At 35.9% G+C, this 20,733-nt stretch overlaps 2 protein-coding genes and 1 pseudogene across 4 annotated transcripts; 1 reads left to right on the top strand and 2 right to left on the bottom strand.

Moving 5' to 3' along the window:
- Window positions 1-588: 588 nt before the first annotated feature.
- On the top strand, window positions 589-2,317 carry tnfsf10l4 (tumor necrosis factor (ligand) superfamily, member 10 like 4). The gene is made up of 5 exons (XM_059543115.1): window positions 589-907; window positions 1,012-1,143; window positions 1,239-1,284; window positions 1,587-1,673; window positions 1,768-2,317. The coding sequence occupies exons 1-5, from the start codon at window positions 674-676 to the stop codon at window positions 2,169-2,171; spliced, it is 903 nt and encodes a 300-aa protein (XP_059399098.1). The 5' UTR covers window positions 589-673; the 3' UTR covers window positions 2,172-2,317.
- A 4,766-nt stretch (window positions 2,318-7,083) lies between these two features.
- Window positions 7,084-13,902, bottom strand: LOC132139862 (non-POU domain-containing octamer-binding protein-like). Of its 3 annotated transcripts, none has more exons than XM_059548519.1 (10): window positions 13,745-13,902; window positions 12,860-13,007; window positions 12,584-12,777; window positions 11,589-11,890; window positions 11,408-11,503; window positions 10,782-10,978; window positions 8,546-8,730; window positions 8,426-8,456; window positions 7,751-7,830; window positions 7,084-7,664 (listed from the first exon to the last, which is right to left on the bottom strand). In XM_059548519.1, exons 2-10 carry the CDS (start codon window positions 13,005-13,007, stop codon window positions 7,569-7,571), a joined length of 1,329 nt encoding a protein of 442 aa, XP_059404502.1. In that variant the 5' UTR covers window positions 13,745-13,902; the 3' UTR covers window positions 7,084-7,568. The 3 variants fall into 3 exon arrangements, with proteins under 3 accessions (XP_059404502.1, XP_059404503.1, XP_059404504.1); XM_059548520.1 differs by having other exon boundaries at window positions 7,084-7,661; XM_059548521.1 differs by having other exon boundaries at window positions 7,084-7,661; window positions 7,756-7,830.
- A 754-nt stretch (window positions 13,903-14,656) lies between these two features.
- LOC132135739 (uncharacterized) lies at window positions 14,657-19,554 on the bottom strand (annotated as a pseudogene).
- Window positions 19,555-20,733: the final 1,179 nt, after the last annotated feature.

Here is a 20,733-nt window from a genome sequence, read left to right as displayed (position 1 = left end):
TTTTTTGAAAGAAAAAAATAATTTTATTTAGCAAGGATGTGTAAAATATATTTTTTAAAGTGATAGTATAGACTTCTATTGTTAAAAAAATCTATTTTGAATACCTGCTATTCTTTTTAACTTTTTATTCATCAAAGAATCCTGAATAAAGTATAACAGTGTCTAAAAATAAAAATACAATAATAATAAAAATATATATTAAGGAGCACATCTGTTTCTGACATGTGACACTGGAGACTGGAGTAATGGCTGATGAATATTCAGCAATACATCACAGAAATAAATTACATTTTAAAGTATATTAAAATATTAGATTTTATTAACATTATTTTGAACTATTTTACTTTTTTTATTATTCTGTATTTTTGATCAAATAAATACAACCTTGATGAGAAGAAATGACATGAAAAAAAAATAGAAAACAAAAATCTTAACTGATCCCGATCCCATATATTAACAGTGCATGGTACAATACAATGAAAAAAAACAGCACTGACAACAGTGGCGCTGCAAATACAGTTTTCAGATCACTCATACGCCCCTGATTTCTCGCATGCAATCACGGTCATAGAAAGCGGGGCGGCGCCGTGACCGCGGGACTTTCCAGCGAGGAAAACAAACGTGACATGCGGAAGACCCTGAACAGCGCACAGACCTTTGACTCCTTCAGGATATGACAGGAAAAACGACTTTCTCTCTGTCATGCGAACACTCTGGAAAACACTGTCGGAACATGACATCAAACTTACCAATCAGCCCCAATTATAGCCAGCTGGACGAAAACATTTCTGAAAACAAACCTGCAAAAGGGCAGTACATATTCTTATTGATTCTGACTTTAATATTAAGCACGGAGACGTTTATCACGGCTTTCCTTCTTTATGACTTCTCCGAGGATATTCAAAGAGTGAGTTAAATCCTATAACCTTAAATTATTAACATCTTTAAACAGAAAATATTGTTATTTATACAAAGAATATAAATCTGTAAATCGTTTAATTTTTTTTAAAGACTCGTGAAACTGGCAAAGATGGAGGGTATCCAATCCACTGTCTCTCCACAGATCTTACCCAACCGACAAATCAAGCAGGTTTCGCAAGCTGTGACTTGTTCAATCAAGAACTGAAACAAACCGCACAGCAGGTATTTATAACTGCTTCAAGACCTTGAATGCACTTTGTGATGGTGAGGAATATATGTAAGATGTTCCATAATAAACTAGATTCCCTTTTGAACAGAGGCTGTTGATGGACATACAGAATTATGTACTGGAAACATTAGGAGGTAAAATAAATACATTATGTTTGCTTGTTTATTTAGTAGTGCACAGCCTACTGCTGCTATGCACATGAACGCAATGAATTTATAACCTAATTTAGGCTATGCGGTAGTGAAATATTGAATTATATTATAAACTTGAAAACGATTTTTAAACTGTATGCCTGTGTAGTGTAAAAATTATATTCTTCTTAGACTTCCGTTGGGGGATTTAAGCTTTAGCTAATTTGTGAATCAGACCATGCACCCCCAGAGTTTGCACCCTGGTTCAAGCATTTTATTTAGGCTAATTGAAAGTGTGTTTACAGAACATAATGTCACTGAGATTTTCAAACCAGCTGTGCACGTCGGGGCAAAACAAGAGCTTAAACAATATCAAAGGCTGCAGAAAGATGGTAAAATCTTCCCCACAGCTTACACTGTACAAGATAAGGTGGTTAAGTTTAACAGTCTAATGATAACAGCGTTCATCTTTTCTATTTTCTGCAGACGGAGTTCGTGCACTGGATCGCATACAGTGGGACAACATGAACGGCCAGTTCAGTCAGGAAGGGTTAATGCGCCTGAGTTCCGATGGAGAAATAGCGGTGCCACACGACGGCATTTACTTTGTTTTCTCTCAGATTAATTTCGAAACACAATTAGGAAAGATTATGCACTTTACGCAGTACTTATACAAGACGACAGCATCCTATCCACGACAAGTGATGCTCGTAAAATCTGTAGTGACTCCCTGCGTGAGCAAAAACTCTAATGTACAGCTTTATTCCAGCCATCAGGGGGCGCTGTTCCGCTTAGAAAAGGGCGATAGGCTCTCCTTGTACGTGCTGAATATAAGCTCCGTTCGCTTCCCACAGGAAGCTACTTACTTCGGGGCTTTCATGATTAACTAAGCAAAACAGCAGCATTTTGTTTCATTGATTTCTTACAGAGACGTTATATTTGTACCCCCCCCCCCCCAGGTATATATTAATACAATGTATGTATACTGAGATGATGATGTTTATCCACATCAAGACTAAATAAGTGTTGTTGTTGTGCAGTTAAAAAAAAAAAAAAAATATATATATATATATATATATATATATATATATATATATATATATAATACAAAATAATAAAATCATTCAATTATTTTTTTTCCTGTTAACATGGATAAATGTGGTATACATACTCTTAAAATCCAATACAATGAATATGGGAAAAGAAAGATGAATAGACTATCCGTGTCATTGATTTTCTCTAGAATGTCAATGGCAAGATTTTCTCTTCTCCTTCAGGTGAAAGATGAGGTTGTTTATCCTGTTTTCTTCTGTTTTGAAGCACCAGTCTTACCCTGGGGAATGAAGTGATAGCTTTATTTAAAAAACATTATATTCAATATGTTGGTAAATGCAGATTGACAAACTTAACAGAAATCAGAAGGCTGTTAAACTATGTTTAATTATAACAGTGAAATTTTAGTTTAAGAAGTTGCAGATCTGCAACTGAACAAGATTCAGTTGTGAATGTTTCATTTTTTTGGCAAAAAGAATATAGTTACACTGCAAAGAATAATCCATTTCTGTTACGAAAAAAAAAAACAGTTCTGACCTTCGGGGCTTTAAAAATAAGAAACTTCCTAAGGGTGAACTGGGGCAGAGGGGTCATCTTTGCATCTATTATATCATTGTTAATGTCTATGCCCATGGCTTACATCGTTATTGGTATTAATGATGATCCTCAAGATGTACTTGGCTCTTAAAATAAAGTAAGAAACAATTAGGGGTGCAGATAAATATCGTCTGATAATTAATGCGCATCTCGTCAGTAAAGCCGGTTCTATTCAGCTAAATTCTATCAGGTGCGTGATTTCACACAGAGCAGCTGTTCATGAACGTAGATTTGCGCAGCTTGTCAGTTAACAACAGCTCTGTGTAGTAACAGCTGCTCTATGTTAATTTTTAATTACACTTCTATATTTAGCATTTTATTTTTGTTTGCTAAACCTCTTTTATTCTACACAATACTTCATTTTCTCCTGCAATTCTTTTATTTTTCGCAAAACTTTTTTTCTTGCAATAGCATACTTCCCTTTCTTGTGCATTTCTTGATTTTTATTTGCAAAAAGCACATTTATTTTTCTCAATACTTAAATTTTTCTTTTGCAAAACTTGATTTTCTTTTGCAAAACTTTATTCTTTTTCATATATATGTGGCATTAAATTGACTCCACACACCTGACCTTGAAAAGTGCAGGACTCATATTCAAAGAAATCATTCATTGCCTTTTAAAGTTTACTTGCCGCATTAAGCCATATCGCAATTCTTGTCTTTCCATCCCCTGGTGTCATAATAAAGACTTTCTTGTACCATTTAAGAGTTTTATTGGCTTAAATTTGATAAAATTACATAGAAGACTTTAAGAAACCCTAAGAACATAATTCAGTGCATACATTTCTATCGTGCACTTGGCAAAAACATTTTGTTGACTGTGCATTTTACCTGTGCAAGTGCAACAGCATCTTTATGAGGAGTAGTGTAATGGTAATTTAAATTAACATTTTTAAGGTACATTTCCAGACGATCCATGCGATCCATACGATCCAACTATATATATATATATATATAGTTTTTTTCAGTTTTTTCATGTAATTCCAGATGGAATGGATGATGGTGAAATCAGATCTCTGTGTGTAGAGCACCGGCTGTTGTCAGACTCCTTGTGCATACAAAAATCTCACTGGATTATTACAATTAATGGCATGTTTGAAAATGTTAACTGATATTTCCTACTGACACACTACAGCAAAAGGTAGAAATTAAATCCTTTAGTTAAGTGAAACTAAGGTAGAGTCTAAGGTAGAGTTAAAACCATTATTATTATTTTTTTTTGTGAAAATACTAATGCTTAAGACTTTTTCACAGTACACACACACACAAACACATATATGACTCTGGACCACAAAGCAGTCATAAGGGTCAATTTTACAAGATTGAGATTCATACATCACCCGAAAGCTGAATAAATACGTTATAAAATTGTTACTAATAGGACAATATTTGGCCGAGATAAGCCTATACTATTTGAAAATCTTGAATCTTTGAGGGTGCAAAAAAAAAAAAAAAAGTCCAATAACCATAATGTCCAAATGAAATTCTTAGCAAAGCATATTACTAATCAAAAATTAGGCTTTGATATATTTACAGTAGGAAATTTACAAAATATTTTCATGATCTTTACTTATCCTAGAAAAAGAAAAATCAATAATTTTTATCATTTTGGCTATTGCTACAAATATGGGGTACATTGTACGGGTCAAAATTATTGATTTTTCTTTTTATAGGATATTAAGTAAAGTTCATGAAGATATTTTGTAAATTTCCTACTGTGACTTAAGACTGGTTTTGTGGTCCAGGGTTACATATATTTAACTTCCTCGCCCTGAAACACATTCTGTTGCCATAAACCAAATTTCATGACAACTATTCAAACAAGACATCAATAAATTATAACTGAAAGTTTATTGATAAACATTTGAGGGATTCTAAAGTTGGTTCATTAAAAATGGTAAAGAATCTGTTTTTCTTTACAACCTCAAATTAGCATTGCATTTAAGTGCATACAAGTTCCTGACACCTCTCTACTGGTATCTTGACCCATTCCTTGCTTAAGAAAGCTTCCAGATCACTGATATTTGTTTTATGTTACCACTGCTTTCTTCAAATCACAACAAATATTTTTAATCAGGTTTAAATCTGGAGACTGAGCAGGCCACAAGCTTGTCTATGCACCCAGGGCCGGCCCGCGGTATAGGCGGTATAGGCAAATGCTAAGGGCGCCACTCATCCATAGGGGCGCCAGTGAACGAGTGATTTTTTTTTATTTTTTTTTTTACATATTTTTTTTATAATAGGCTACTATTTAAAAACCATTAATTCGAAATACTACCAAATAAAGCAAAAAAAAAGTCCGGCTCTTCAATCTTCCCCCGCCCATCGAGTGCTTGAAGTGCGTCAGAAACAGAGCGCGCTCACGATCAGTTGTTGGTAATTTGTTGTGTAGCGTGCCCGACGCCGCATCCAATGTAGACAGCACTGCTTTTGTTAACACACAGCTCGTAGAAACGGGCCTGGCAGCTCGCGCCAGTTCTAGACACGGTGAAAGTTTCCAGATTGTGACGGAAGGCCGAATTTACATGCCACATTATAAATGAGCATAGTCTGCGATAGATACAGTGCCAAAAAGAAGAGAAGAGGATAAAGACAGAGGTAAAGTGATGTAGTGAAAGAACAATTTATTGCATAGGAGTAAGATACTATAATTTCATGGCAGTTATTTTTACCTTAAACTTAATGTTAGCAGTTGTTCTGAGTTCTGAGTCCCCAGACTGTGATTTTGTACAATCATGTCAGTTTTAAGACGCATTTTTATTATCACTTTTTTATTAATATTTTACTCTACAGTTGTACAGTTTCGGGGGGATACAGTACAGGCCAAAAGTTTGGAAACATTACTATTTTTAATGTTTTTGAAAGAAGTTTCTTCTGCTCATCAAGCCTGCATTTATTTGATCAAAAATACAGAAAAAAAAATGCAATATTGTAATATTATTACAATTTAAAATAATTTGTTTTCAGTTTATTATACTTTATCATTTATTTCTGTGATGCAAAGCTGAATTTTCAGCATCATTACTCCATTCTTCAGTGTCACATGTGACATCCGGTCTATCACATGATCCTTTAGAAATCATTCTAATATGATGATTTATTATGAGTGTTGGAAACAGTTCTGCTGTAATGTGTGTGTGTGTGTGTGTGTGTGTGTATATATATATATACATATATGCTAAATCATGAACACAATGACAGGGTGAAATGGGCTGTGATGCATGGGGCACCAGGTAAAATCTTGCCTAGGGCAGCAAATTGGTCAGGGCCGGCCCTGTATGCACCGTAGGCATCACAGTCTTTGTAAAAATGGCCTGATACTTCAGAGAATCCATGTCCTTCATATAGTCAAGATTTCACTTCCTATAAAAGCAAAGCAACCCCATAACAGGACTGGCTCTCCTCCATGTTTGATGGTTGTGACAGTATTCTTATGCTCATAAACCTTGCCTTTTTTGCTCCAGATATACCGCTGATCCATGGATGCAAAAAAATCCAGCTTGGTTACATCACTTCATGAAAAATTCCTCCAGAACTCCTTTACTCGGGTCATCCTGCATATCCATAAGTCTTAGCAGTAAATCAAAATGTAGTCAAAAATATTTTTTTTCTGGTAGAACACATTTGAAACTTATATGGCTGTCTCCAGGAATTTTGAGACTCTTTGAAATCTTCCTGTAGCCATAGACTTTTTAATGTCTAATTTTCAGTTGCCATATTTACTACTCCTCTTAAGCACATGCATGGGCTAAATTTATGCATGTGTAACAGCTCAAGCTAATTTCAGTTAGAGAGTTTCTAAAGGCTTAATAATTTGAACAATTTTGTACCATACAAATAACTTAAAAACAGCAATGTTGAGTAATTTTAACAGCTGTATAAAAATAAAATCCTAAAATTCAAAAATATTACATTATAAATTGACATCATCACTTCTAATATGCCACTAAACTGTTTGATATAAGGGGAAAAAAAGGGACTACTTTAATTATGCTTTTCAACACCTAGTGATTGAGTTCAATGGTGACTGAGGACATTGACAATTTCATTTTAAACTTTAAAGCTGCAGTTTTTTTTTTCTTTGTAGCAGCTGCACAAAGACAAATCACAAAATTTAAATCTCAAATGCTGCCAGCAACACTGGACTGTATGTAACATGTAGTTATGAATTTATTTAGTTGTCTAGAAAGGCAAGCGTTGCAAAGGACAAGATGGACAAAAGCAAATCTCTACTTTAGAAAAGGTCACTGCTGGGTGAAATACAAAAGAGAAGAAATTAATAAAAAAGAAAAACGGATATACAAAGCTGAATGTCCAGTCTGGAGCTATTTCCATGCACAGATAAACCCTCATACAGAGATGAAGAATCTTCAGTAAGAAATCATAAGCGTAATGGTTCCTTTACCCCAACACTGGGCTCAGCTGGATTCTGGAAACAGTCCCTTAATTCTCCTGCTGGGGATGTGAGAACTTAAGAGTAACTTAAAACGTACACTTAAACCTGTTTAAAACATTTGACTACACAAATTCATTTGTGAATGTGAAATGCATACACAGGTCCTACAAAACCACAATTTGCACTTAAAAATATAATACAGTATGATAAAAAAAAAAAACCAGATGTTTGGCTGGCGGTCTCAGAATCTGCGGCGTTTGTTGGGGCCAAAGTCAACTGGAGGTCCAGCACGAGGGAAGGGAAGAGGGAGACCACCTGGATTACCAGCAGAGCCCTGCTGAAAAAGAGAAACACAGAAGCTTATATACTGTACACTTTGCATGTTGAACTGAAAGATGTCAATGTGTGTTGAGAAACCTGTACCTCACTTGAAGACAAGCTGGCAGCTCCTGCTGTTGTGGTATTTCCACCCATTGGGTTCCTGTTCATGGCCATTCCCTGACCTTTTACCCCAAGAGAGAAAAATCAATGTGAAAAACATGACAAGTAAGAAAGAATGTATCTAGTATTTTATATTACCGACCCGGAGATGAGGCCTACATCTTAAGTAGGGCAAAACAACAGAATTCCCCTTGTGTTGTGTTCTCTCATTTTGACCCACAGAGGATTTTTGTTGAAATGCTAGTTATCGCACTGCACTCAAGCTTACGGACTCTGCTCATCCAAGATATAACAATTCCCCTAAAGAATTATATTTTTTTACTTTTTGGGATCTTTATTTTTCTGGTCAAAAAGGACCATTATACTAAAAAATGCTTATAAATTTCCCTGTATTCTATATTATAAATAGCACATGCTTTTTTATTTCTTTTTCAAACTGAATGAACATAGGCCTCATTGATCTGCATTTATGCACCTCCTCATTTTTGAGTGTACACTGCCAAAATTATCCACTAATAAGGTTTTTTTTCCCACTTTAAATCTGAGGTGCATAAGGTGTTCTTGCTATGACACTCATATTTAAAAGGCTAAAAATTCATTAGTGTAAAGGTGAGTATAGTGTTGTTAATCACAGTGTGCTGGAGTCCCGTTTCGTACCTCCCATATGCATCCTCATGTCTGGATCCCTCTGAAAAAACAAACAATTTCAATGAATTCAAAATCCTCAGAAATGCAGACACTAACTAAGCTTGGAAACCTCAGAGAATTCACACTCACTTTCTCGGAGAAGTTGCCTCCCTGCCCCTGCTGTCTCCTCATCAAGTCCTCAGAATGGGCACGGAGCTCCTCCTCTCTCCTCCGTCGCTCCTCCTCCTGACGCAGCTCCATCTGTTTCCGTTTCTGGACTTCCTGGCTATGAGCCTCCTCCATTCTCCTCAACTCTTCCTGTCTGCGCAGGAGATCTGAAGCAGAGACAGAGAAACAGACATGACAAACTGATGTGATTGCTGACTAGGGATGTCTTAAAATCAACTAGTTTGTGGTTTGCCTGAACTACTAGTCATCTGATTTTAGGTACACCTGACTATGCTTGGGTTCAAGAACTGCTAGAGGAAGTGCAAGGGCTTTGATTTTGAGATTAACTTGATATTACATTATACTTATAACTTGTATTAAAAACAACAATCATGATGGGACAAATTGAGAACAAGATGTTTTAATATGGAAAATGCATAACAGTTAAAGGGATAGTTCACCCAAAAATCTAAATTATGTCATTAATGACTCACCCTCATGTCGTTCCAAACCAGTAAGACTGGTCCTTATCTTCGGAACACAGTTTAAGATATTTTAGATTTAGTCTGAGAGTCTGAAAACGATTCAGTTCGATTTGGTGAACTGGTTCAAAAAGATCCGGTTACATCGAATGATTCGTTCGCGAACCGGATATGACAAACTGCTTTGTTTTGAACTCTCTCACAACAGACACAGAAGAGAAGACAATGCTGAATAAAGTCGTAGTTTTTGCTATTTTTGGACCAAAATGTATTTTTGATGCTTCAAAAAATTCTAACTTACCCTCTGATGTCACATGGTCTACTTTGATGATGTTTTTATTACCTTTCTGGACATGGACAGTAGACCGTACACACAGCTTAATGGAGGGACTGAGAGCTCTCGGACTAAATCTAAAATAGGGATGGGACGATAACCGGTTTTATTGATAACCGTGATAAAATGAAGGTTAATAATATCGTTTAAAAATGAATTATCATTAAAACCGTGTTTGATTATCGCGGTTTTAATAACTCACTATTAAATCATGTCCAGCCAGCAACAGTCTGACGCAAGCGCAGCGCACAATGTTTTTTTTGTTTTTTTTCGAGAAGGAAATGTCAAAAAAAAAAAGTCAGTGACTTTTCTATGCTTTTCTATGCTTCTACACTTTTCATTGTAAGGAAGGAAATGCCACAGAATTTAATCTTTCTTTAAATTAAGTGCATAGAGTTGCTTGTTTTATTAGTTGTTTGTTGATTATTAAATATAAAACTTGCTGAAATGTTTTCAGTGTGAGCATCAACTATTTTTGAACACTTTCATCTCGTTTCAACAAAACCGTGATAATATTGATAATCGTGATAATTTTAGTCACTATAATCGTGATATTAAATTTTCATACCGTCCCATCCCTAATCTAAAATATCTTAAACTGTGTTCCGAAGATAAACTGAGGTCTTACGGGTTTGGAACAACATGAAGGTAAGTTATTAATGTCATAATTTTGCAAATTGGGCGAACTAACCTTTTAACACTACACAATTTCAGCCAGGATTTTCCACTCGCTGATAATTCATGAAGCCTGTCGACATACGGTCAAAATCAGAGAAAAATGGGTGCTTGTTCACCTGAGTAATGATTGCTGTGTTTAAATGAGCAAAGACACGATCTGAGAGAAGGACTGATGCCCAAGAGATAATCAGCAGGTTAAATATCTAGTCTGCAATCCAAGTCCTGTAGTGTGTAATGTGTTTTGACTGGAACTGACATTTGTGACAAAAAACAGTTGTGTAGTGTGAAAAGAACAGCAATATGACAACTTTCAAAGTTGTGAAGTGAATGGCATAATTATTTCCCTGTATTTATAAATGCACTGCTATTCTTTTTTTGCTTCAAATGCATTTTCTGCTGATAAATGTGGACATGATATCACATCGATACAAACCATTTCTCCTGAATTGACTGAATCAATTGATTTAATATTAAATATTTTATTATTTTGTTTCCCTGCATGCCATGTGACCACTGAACCAACACCAGAGAACCGTGAACATGCAATGTGTTAAATGATTGAAATATTAACTTCAATTCCAAGGGGGCAAATATTTTAACTCAAAAGTGTTCAGCTGACAACAACAACATAATAATTTCTGTTCTAAAAGATAAGAAAAAAAAAAGTTGGAGTTTCATTTTGGGGTTAACCATCCCCAAAAAATAGCAACCTGTGTGCACTCACCTTGTCTCATCAGCATGACTTGGTGCTCATGTCGTGCTGCTTCCATTTCGGTCTCCAGCTTCTCTTGGGCCTCTTTGATGTTTCTATCAACCTGTTCGAATTGCTGCTTTTCCATTTCCATTAAGGCCTTCCAGCGCATAGCATACTCGTATTCAAACGAGCCAGGCTGAGCGAACCGGGGTGGCTGCTCACGCTCTCTAATGGACAGAAGACGTGTCACTTTATGTATGTGGTGAGTAGCCACGTAATAAGTAGTAAAATGTACACTTTTAATAATTAACCATTATTCAACTCTTCTTCAATGTGATATCCTATTATTGAGTCACAATTTCCCACACATCTATGAATTTTTTTTTGCTAACTGGAGACAGTTTTTTTTTTAAATTTCATTAAGGTTGCAATTGCAATTTTATCAAAAAATAAATAAAATCAGAGCACATCTAGGAAAAATTATATTCACTACACAATATTCCATTATTTTTTATAATTTAGTAAATTTCTTCTCCATGTCTGACAAACAGTATTTTTAATAGTTCCAAGATTCTCATGCTTATAGGAAACCTGAATGGATAACCATCTGGTTGCACATTACTGTTTACGTAATGCATTTTAGAACATGAACTCACTTGTGATATATTGGATTTTTGTTAATAAGTCTCTCAGGAAGTCCCTCATCCTCATCAAGCTGCTCCATCGGCTCCACGGTGACAGGCCTGGGGAAACTGAGTTGGTTGGGGGTAATTATTAAAAGTAAGTAAAGCAACTACCATTAACACACAATAACTGATGAGAGCAGCAGACACTCACGCTGAGAGGAGAAAGGCTCCATCTCCGCAACGGTCCAAAGCTTTCCTGGCAGACGGTTTGTTGGCAAACTCCACAATGCCCTTCCCAGTTGGCCTGCCACGATCATCGACGATGACAATGGCCCGTTCGATCGGACCAAACATGGAGAAGGCCTCCTCCAGGAGCTCATTGGACACAAACTGAGGCAGGTTCTTGACAGTCAGTGCAGCGCCATGAGTCGCAAAACGCACACGGATCTGGCGACCTCGGAACACAGTGTCATCCAGTTCTGCTTTTGCTATGTCCGCAAGAGTCTTTGTTTCCTAATGAGAAGAGAGCAGCAGGTCAGGGTTAAAGTTGCATTGGTCCTTTGTTGTTTGAGAACTGATACATCATTGAAAAAAACTAACAAATAAAAAACAAGAAAATTGCCCAAAACTGCATGTTTTATGAAGGTGAATTTAAGACTAAGATTGAATAAGGAACTAATTTTTAAGGAATAATTTGAATGGAACACAATTTTCATTTTCTCGAGAAGCAAAATGACATTTCTTGTTTTATGAAAGATTGATTCAAATGAAGAGAGTTTATTAATCAAACAACAAATATCTGCCAATGGGCTGAAAAAAAAAACAGTTTTTTAGAATGTGTTCATTAGTTCAATTTGCATCTTAGGTTTATAGCTCGATTTAAGGATGTTTAGACATTTATACTGAAAACAATGCACAAATACTGAGGAAGATATTAATTTCATTTAACGCCATGACTTTATCAATTTAGGATTTTCTGCTACGATTTAATACCTATTTGGACCTTAAATGTTGGAAAACGAATCTAGACTTTATCTAATCTAGAAATCTAGAAAACCATAGTAAAAAAAATTTGTTGAACAAAATTAACCCCCCCCCCCACAAATAAATTCAATTTTGGTTATGAATAAACTTTTTCAGGTCAGTCTCATTGAAATAAACAGTCAATATCTGCTTCATTTCAAAGTGATGTCCGGTCAGACTCACCAGCCTGATGAAGCCAAAGCCTCTTTCCTTGTTGATGAAGATCTCAGAAGGTTTCCCATACTTGGAGAAGAGCTTTTCCACATCCTCCTCTGTGGTTCCTGTGGGCAGGTTCCCCACAAACAGCCTGCTCCTCTGCGTGTAGGTCTTCTCACCTGGCTTCCTGAAGTTCTGCATGTCTATAGTGAAAGCAGCATCTGCAGGAGAGAAGGTTCAAGTCAGTGACCGTGAAGTTGTAAATGTCATAAACGCTCTTCAGCACACACAACTGTAGCTTACTTGGGCTACTCTGCTCTCCAGCATCAGTGTGTTGTCCATTGCTGTCGGCTCCTGAAGGCTTCCTCTGTGGTTCCTGCTGGGGGTTGGTCTGCTGTCGGGGCGGCCCGTGATTCTGCTGCTCTGAACGGAGTCCTCCGTTTCCTTGCATCTATTAAGGCACATGAACCATCAATACAAACTCGAATTCATAGGTTTTTAAAACCTGAGAATAAGGCTCATTCAAAAGTGTAAACAGCCATGATGGACGTTGTTCTGGCTGCTTTAAGAGGATTCAATAACATTACAGCATCATTTAATTGCACATTCACTGAAATGCTTAATGACTAAATCTACACTGGCCAAGCCACATGAAGAGGAGACACTGAAAAAAATCAACACATTATGAAACTGATTAATTTACATAATAAAACAGGATAACAAAGGTTTAAATACGATTATATTTATCATTGGGCACCATATTTGAATTATACTTTGATTAAGAAATGAGAACCATATTTAACGCCCAATGCCTTAATTAATGAGTGTTTAAACATTTCATGAAGAGCGTGGTTTCTTTATTGATGGGTACAATTTCGGTGTCTTTGTTTTCAATGATGCTTCGTTATGAACGATAACGTATGTTTTGTTCACAGTTCAGATTTTAAACTCGGATTACTATCATTAGCGAGTGAGGCTTTAGTGCATGCATTTTTACATTATTAATTGTCTGATTTATTCATTAATAAGCTTGTATGGGTTTGCAAAGTGGAGCTGAGCCGGACAGAAACGCTCAACACGGCAAATCGCCCGGCCTCGCCTCCAGCTCATATGCACAAACATATTCATTAATAAATAAAAGCATGCATTTTATGCATACAATATAAAAGTGATACAAACGTCTAGTACCTTTTATAAGCGTGTATAATCCGCTCCAGTAACACACGCAGCTTGATCACAAAGAGGAGAAGGGCTGAACCCCGTACACCTCAACCTGCTGCCTGATCTAACTGCTCATTGGCTGGTGCTGGGTTTTCCGGTGTACGCTCTGACGCTTTCGATTGGTTAATTCCGCGTCAGTAAAATGACGTTAACGTGTTTGTAATTTTTCATTGGATGCAGTCGTTTTTAAACCCAGTTACTTAGGCCAAATTCGTTGTTTTACGTAGGAAATGACGACAAAACAAGTTAGTGAGCGGCGTAGACTGAGAAATGCTAATATAAAAAGATTGGAGCTGGGCTGACGCCGTCCAGCGTTCAGCAAAGGAAGCGCAATTTTCAAAGACGGTGTTGATTTCAATTAAAAGAAATGAACCAATTTACAAATTTTATCCGGTCATGCTCACGCACCTTAACTTTATTAATTATTAATTTATTTTATTATTTACACAATGACAAGAACTTTATTAAGTATGGAAATAAGTAACTGAAGTGATGGAACTGGGGGTTATTTTATTTAATTATATATATATATATATATATATATATATATATATATATATATATATATATATATGATGGAACTGGGGGTTATTTTATTTAATTATATATATATATATATATATATATATATATATATATATATATATATATATATATATATATATACATATATATATATATATACATATATACATATATATATATATACATATATATATATATATATACATATATATATATATATATATATATATATATATATATATATATATATATATATATATCATCGTCATATACATTTCTGAAATGTAATTTAATAGGATAGAAAGTGAGACAAACCAACTGATACCATAAAACATCACAGAACGAGTAGTGAACTCATAGAACATAGTTGTGACATTGTGTTCACCTGCCCTGGTAAAACCTGCTGGGAAGACAAAACATGAGTATGTGAAAGACTCGTCTTCAGTGTCACATGATTCTTCAGAAATCATTCTAATATGCTGATTTGGTGCTCAAGACACATTTCTTATCAATATTGAAAACAATTGTACTGCAAGGATTATGTGATAGAAAGTTCAAAAGAACATTTATTTGAAATGGAACTTCCCTGCAACAATGTAATTTTGTGGCACTTTCCTGCCACTTTTGATCAATTTAATGCATCCTTGCTGAATAAAAGAATGACATTTTTTAAACCTAAACTTCTGAACGGTAGTGAAAGGTGAGTTGCAGCAGCTCTTGCCTGCAGTACCACTGGAACCAGCCATGGATCCTTAGACACAATCCATCAACTGCATTTTCACACATCTCTAGAATGCCTCCACATTTTACCTTATAGGTGTTTACATTTTCCCTGTACGTGGGTGAAGCCACCTGAAATAAACCCACATTTTTTATCTTTTATTTTTTTTAAATGAAAAAACTCACAACAGTATTAAATGGCTTAGAAATAAAAAATATTTATTATTGTTTCAAATACAAGCAAACTACAGCAGCTCCAAGTTGGAACTGAATATGTCATGTTTCTGTCAACTGTGAATGACTGAAGGCTTGTTGCAATCTAGCTTTTATCAACTATTCATTCATTTTTATCCAATGCAAGCGAGGTTTTGTAGATGCATAAAAGTTCATGGTTTCCTTTCGTGTGAGAATCTTATCACATGCTTATAGCCCCGAGCATCAAACTAAAGGGATAAAACCACTCAAATAACCAGTTAATCTGCTGACATAAAATATTCCATAAAACAACATGAGGCTTAATGTTAAGTTAAGCTCATGTTAATGATCTTTATAAAAAGAAGCATTAATACACATCAGTTCTTGAACTGAGGTCTCCATTGTGATCTACAATGAAAATTGTGCAAATCGATGAGTCAAAGGAATAAATCATACACACAAAGGGAGTGCATTCAGGTTTTTTTTTTTTTTTGTGCTATAGACACTCATCGTGAAAATTTTTATGGTAACGTTGATAAAAGTATTTACTATTAAAATGTAATGATAATGATTAACCCATTTAGAGATGTTTAGTCCATCCAACCAGTCTTTGAGAAGCTCCTGCCAAACATCTTTTAAAAGTTGCTTCGTTAAAAAAAAAACAAATTTCCAGTTGAGTGCATAACAATTGTTAGAGATGTAATCGCATAACCAACCTCACTGTGTGACCTGTGGAGAGACAGAAATGTAAAAAACTGAAACTATTTCTTCTTCTTCTGACCTTTTCAAAAATAGTTGGACTTGTTCAAGTGAAAACAGATTTCTTCAAAAGTATTACAGTTCTAAATTATAATGATAATTTATATAAATTATACATTTCCATAAGTATTCACAACCATGCAAATTTATATTTCATAGCGTATATGCACCTTTGGAAGCAATTACAGCCTTATAAGTAGGGTTGGGAACCGGTTCTGTTTTTGAAAAGAACTGGAACTGTGAGCAATTTCTAAATTACTGAGCACACTGATTCAATGACGCGCACTCCACAGACTCGTCGAGTCGCATAATGTCTTTAACTGTAGAACATGTTTCCCACGACTGTACGCGCCTTCAATAACAGTGCACATCGTTTTGTCTGACTGTACATCTACTGGCAGCGCACAGCACCTGCCGCCACTAAATTACATTATATTTGTCCCATATTGTCATTCATTTACATACTGACTTCAACTTGGACCACTAAATAAATAGACTGCTATTGTTATGTAAGTATGAGGGATAGATTATTTAGTGTACAGGTCATTTCAAGAGTGATAAAGTGATAAAAATTTATTTTCATGCATTTTAAATGTTTAAAAATGTGGAAACCACTCAGTGCATCACACCATCTCATGACTGCATTATTATTATTTGTAAAATAGGGGCTGTATAAGGGAAATGAACAAGTCTCTCAGCCTTCAAGGGACTATTTGGCCAACCAGCTTATTCCTGCATGAAAATCAAAATGTTATTTATAGTGCAAAAACATCTTTGAAGCACATGCTGATTGATGGGCATTACTCAACATTACTTACTACCTTTCAGCAACACTACATTCAATGAAGGTAAAATAGTTCATTTAAATGGAACTATTCTATTCCATCAATTAACATCTTGTAAAGTGAAAAAAGAAAAAAAAACCTTGTTTGTTAGAAACAATCCATAAGTAAAGTTTTTATTTTTATTATTTTTTTTAATTTTTTTTACTTTAAACAATCATCCATTATCCATAATAATGCTTCCTCCATTGAAAAAGTCCATCCCCTGTTGTCCTCTCACATCAAAATCCACCAACATATTTGTTTAAATCTAATTTTGGACTGTTTCACTTGTAAACTGTGCTTGATCTAGGCATATTTCTCTTCTGGTTTAGACGAAATGACTTTTTCACTGGAGAAAGCAATATTATGAATGGTGGACAAGTATTTCAGCTGGAAGCAATGGGCTGAATTTAAATATTGGAGTATTATGAGGTTTTCATTAGCTGTTTGGACTCTCATTTTGATGGCTTACACCAGTCTGATTGCCAAAAATCGCATTTTTGGGTCTGGTAAAAGTGTCTAGTAAAGCGCCCAGACAGCATTTGTTTGTTGCAGCTAATCTCAGTCATTAGAGCACGTAACACATTCAGAGTTGTTTCCTCTCACCAGCTCTGTCACAATATGGACTAACCACACATTAGATCTAACATATATATTTATGTGACTTTAAAAACCAATTGGCTGTAACAGTGATTATTGAAATTTAATATTGAAGGGGGTTAATTATTTTTTTAGATTTTTATTCATATTTTTTAGATTATTTAGATAAGGTCCCATTTTTCACGGAAACCTTTCCAATGTAAGTTAAATATTAATAATAATATTACATATAATTTGGTAGTAAAACAAAGTGATACATGTTTTAATGGTGCAATGGTGAGTAGCCTATATTTATTTTGTGCATCATTTGCAACTGCTTTTTATCACTTAATTAGAGGCACCAGAAATTAAATTGTGTCATCTGTTATAGGGACTACTGAACAGACATTTAAACGTTTATTTAAAAATGTAAAGTATTGAAAATAAAATTTTTAACTCTGTAAACACTTGCAAGTGTGTCCCATCAGGTAATGAAGTTCTACACACACTTGTGGTCTTCATCCTCACTTGAACACTTGGACCAAGTACAGGAAATACGTCATTTAAGTAGTCAAGTGATCAAGTGCAAAGACCACAAGTGTAAGTATTAGGACAAGGCAATACTTGTGATACTGTAGTAGATGGGCCTGAAATAGGTAAAAACTGCCTGCCTGTAAAACCTCTTTAGGAGTCATGTTAGGTGTGAACTCTGGGTAATCTGAAACAACAGAAAAATAAAAAAATAAGTAAATCAGTAATTAAATTACAAACTTATAGCACAAAACATTCTTAACTTCACCTTTAAACATAAGTTGTCCTTTCTCATTCCTATTTATTTCTTTATTTTTATTTTATTTTTGCCACCATCTGAGTTTTTTTTTTATCATCCTCATACCAGTCTGTTGAATGGGCAGATTGATTTTTTTTTCTCTGTCGTTGTCTTTACTAGAAAGCTTCACTTTAGATTTTGTAGAGTTAGCTTTACCACTGAGAGCTGTGGGTCAGATAAAAACACATTATAAAACACAATCTTGTTGCTAACCTTCATTTCTGAAATGTAAATATAAAATGTGTAAATTATGAGACAGAAACGTGCATCTGTCAAGAACATTAATATATATTAACATACATAAAAATTGTCTATTTTCTTTATGCAAATGTGGATGAGAAAATCATATGTTGGAATATGAAAATAACCCAGTAAAAAAAATAATAATAATGATAATAATATGTACGAGAAATAATGTTTAAAGTAACACTGTCAAACATTTAAGTGGGTAAAGTTTCTATTTCAAAAAGCAAGGCAGTGTTACTTTTGACTACATTGAGGTGAGGTGTTTAGTACACGTCCTAAAACTAAGGCTGCATCCTAAATCGAATACTCTGTTGAGTAGGTATTTTTTTACATAAGTAATTACCTCACGGCCTCACTGTGTAGTATGAATTATACAATTATGCCCATATTATGATTGGCTGATAACCGTCAATGCAATAATGCATGCCTCTCATGTATGCTAATCAGTGGGAAAATCTAACGGTTTCAATGGACGAACTAATTACAAGTGAACAAATCAAAATGTCAGAACACTTTCCACCACTTACAAATTAAAATTACTTGAGATGCCTTGAAATGCCCGCGGTCCTTCAGAGGACAGGCCAACTGAACAATGTTTGACTTAAATGAAGATATGTGAGTGAGCATGGGGCACACAGATAAGTAAAATTACAGCTGCACCTGCGACCATTATGACACCTGAGGTGTTTACAGAAGTTGCTGTATCAATGGCTTAAAAATAAGCTCAGTGAAGTAATAATTATATAAGTTAAGCAACATTTAGTAGTAAAATAAAAAAGCTAAGATAAAAATAATTTTTATTTTAATTAATAAAATGAAAAAAAAAGTCTAAATGGCATGATGTATTGTGATTTTGATTTAGTAAATAGTATGCTAGTATAGTAGTGGTACAGTATAGTATATTATATTATAGTATATTATAGTACAGTACAGTATAGCAAAGTACCTGCCACTAAGATAGATACCATCTAATTTCTGCACTGCGCTGCTCTTCCCCTCTTTTTTATCCTTTGTTTTCTCTTCTTCCCAGGTTCCTTTAAATCATCCGGACCTGTTTTTCTTTTCATCTTCTTACTGTCTCTTACATTATTGGCTCTCATGTTGAATGAACTTTGCTTAAAAAATGAGCAATTAGTTAACTAAAAAAACTAATAAAACGTAACCTCGGTTCTCTCTAGAAGAGGGAACGAGTACTGCGTCTTAGCTAAGACGCTACGGGAAAAGTCTCTTTTCACGAAATACTGAAGCAAAAAATTATCCTTAATTTTGAATTTTTGTAAAGCGCATTTGCAGCAGCACACAGCCATAGGCGAGACGGCTCGCTCGCTCATTGGCTGCTCTGCGGCAAGTGCACAGCCTACCGAGCGCAGGCTGATGCAATATCAGACCAATTAGGGCGCTTCGCGCCCTTCATGCCACATCCCACCGAAACAGGTGAGGCCCAACCCTATAAAAGGAGCTCGAAAAGGCTGACTCACCTGATTTATTTCATCGCCGAAGCGAACCAGAGTGAATCGTACGCACGGCAGAGAACGCAGCACTCATTCCCTCTTCTAGAGAGAACCGAGGTTACGTTAGTAATCGAGTACGTTGTCTTACGAGAGTTCTCTCGTACTGCGTCTTAGCTAAAACGCTACGGGAACCCCATGTAAAACGCCGTGCGCGCAAGGATCACACACCAATAAACCTGAAGCAACGCCCAGGATTTACAGTGCACAGTCACCCAAGGGACTCCCAGAGAGTCCAGGACAGGAGAGGGGGGGAGCCCTCCGTCCCATATCTAGCAGCACCCGTAGATGCGGCAATACAACATCACACAGTCAAGGCAAGGCCTGACCAATGTGGCAATGCGGGTCTTACGCAATGCTGCCCATATAACAGTCGGCAGCGCATAACGCTCACAAACTCAGAATTCCCATCAGGGCCGATTCGGCTATACCGACACCAGCCTTGCTTGCAAGGCGGGAACCTCCAGGTTATAGAACCTGATAAATGTAGACGGCGAGGCCCAACCTGCCGCCATACACATATCCTGCAAGGAGATCCCAGTAGACCACGCCCACGATGAGGCGACGCCCCTCGTGGAGTGTGCTCTGACGCCCAGTGGGCACTGAAGGCCCCTGGAAGCGTAAGCGAGGTCCCATATAGGGACTGACGGAGGTCTGGGAGGATTCAGCCTCCTAGCTCCTCTAAGGAAGCGGATGACCAAATCGTTCCTTCCTATTGACTGACCGAGTGCTGTTTCAGAAAACGCTGCGATGGCCGCCACATAAACTTTG

The sequence above is a fragment of the Carassius carassius genome, chromosome 4 (genome assembly GCF_963082965.1).
Source record: "Carassius carassius chromosome 4, fCarCar2.1, whole genome shotgun sequence".
Classification (NCBI taxonomy): Eukaryota; Metazoa; Chordata; class Actinopteri; order Cypriniformes; family Cyprinidae; genus Carassius; species Carassius carassius.
Note: the sequence above shows the minus strand (reverse complement) of the source record. Positions and strands in the feature narration are given on the sequence as shown.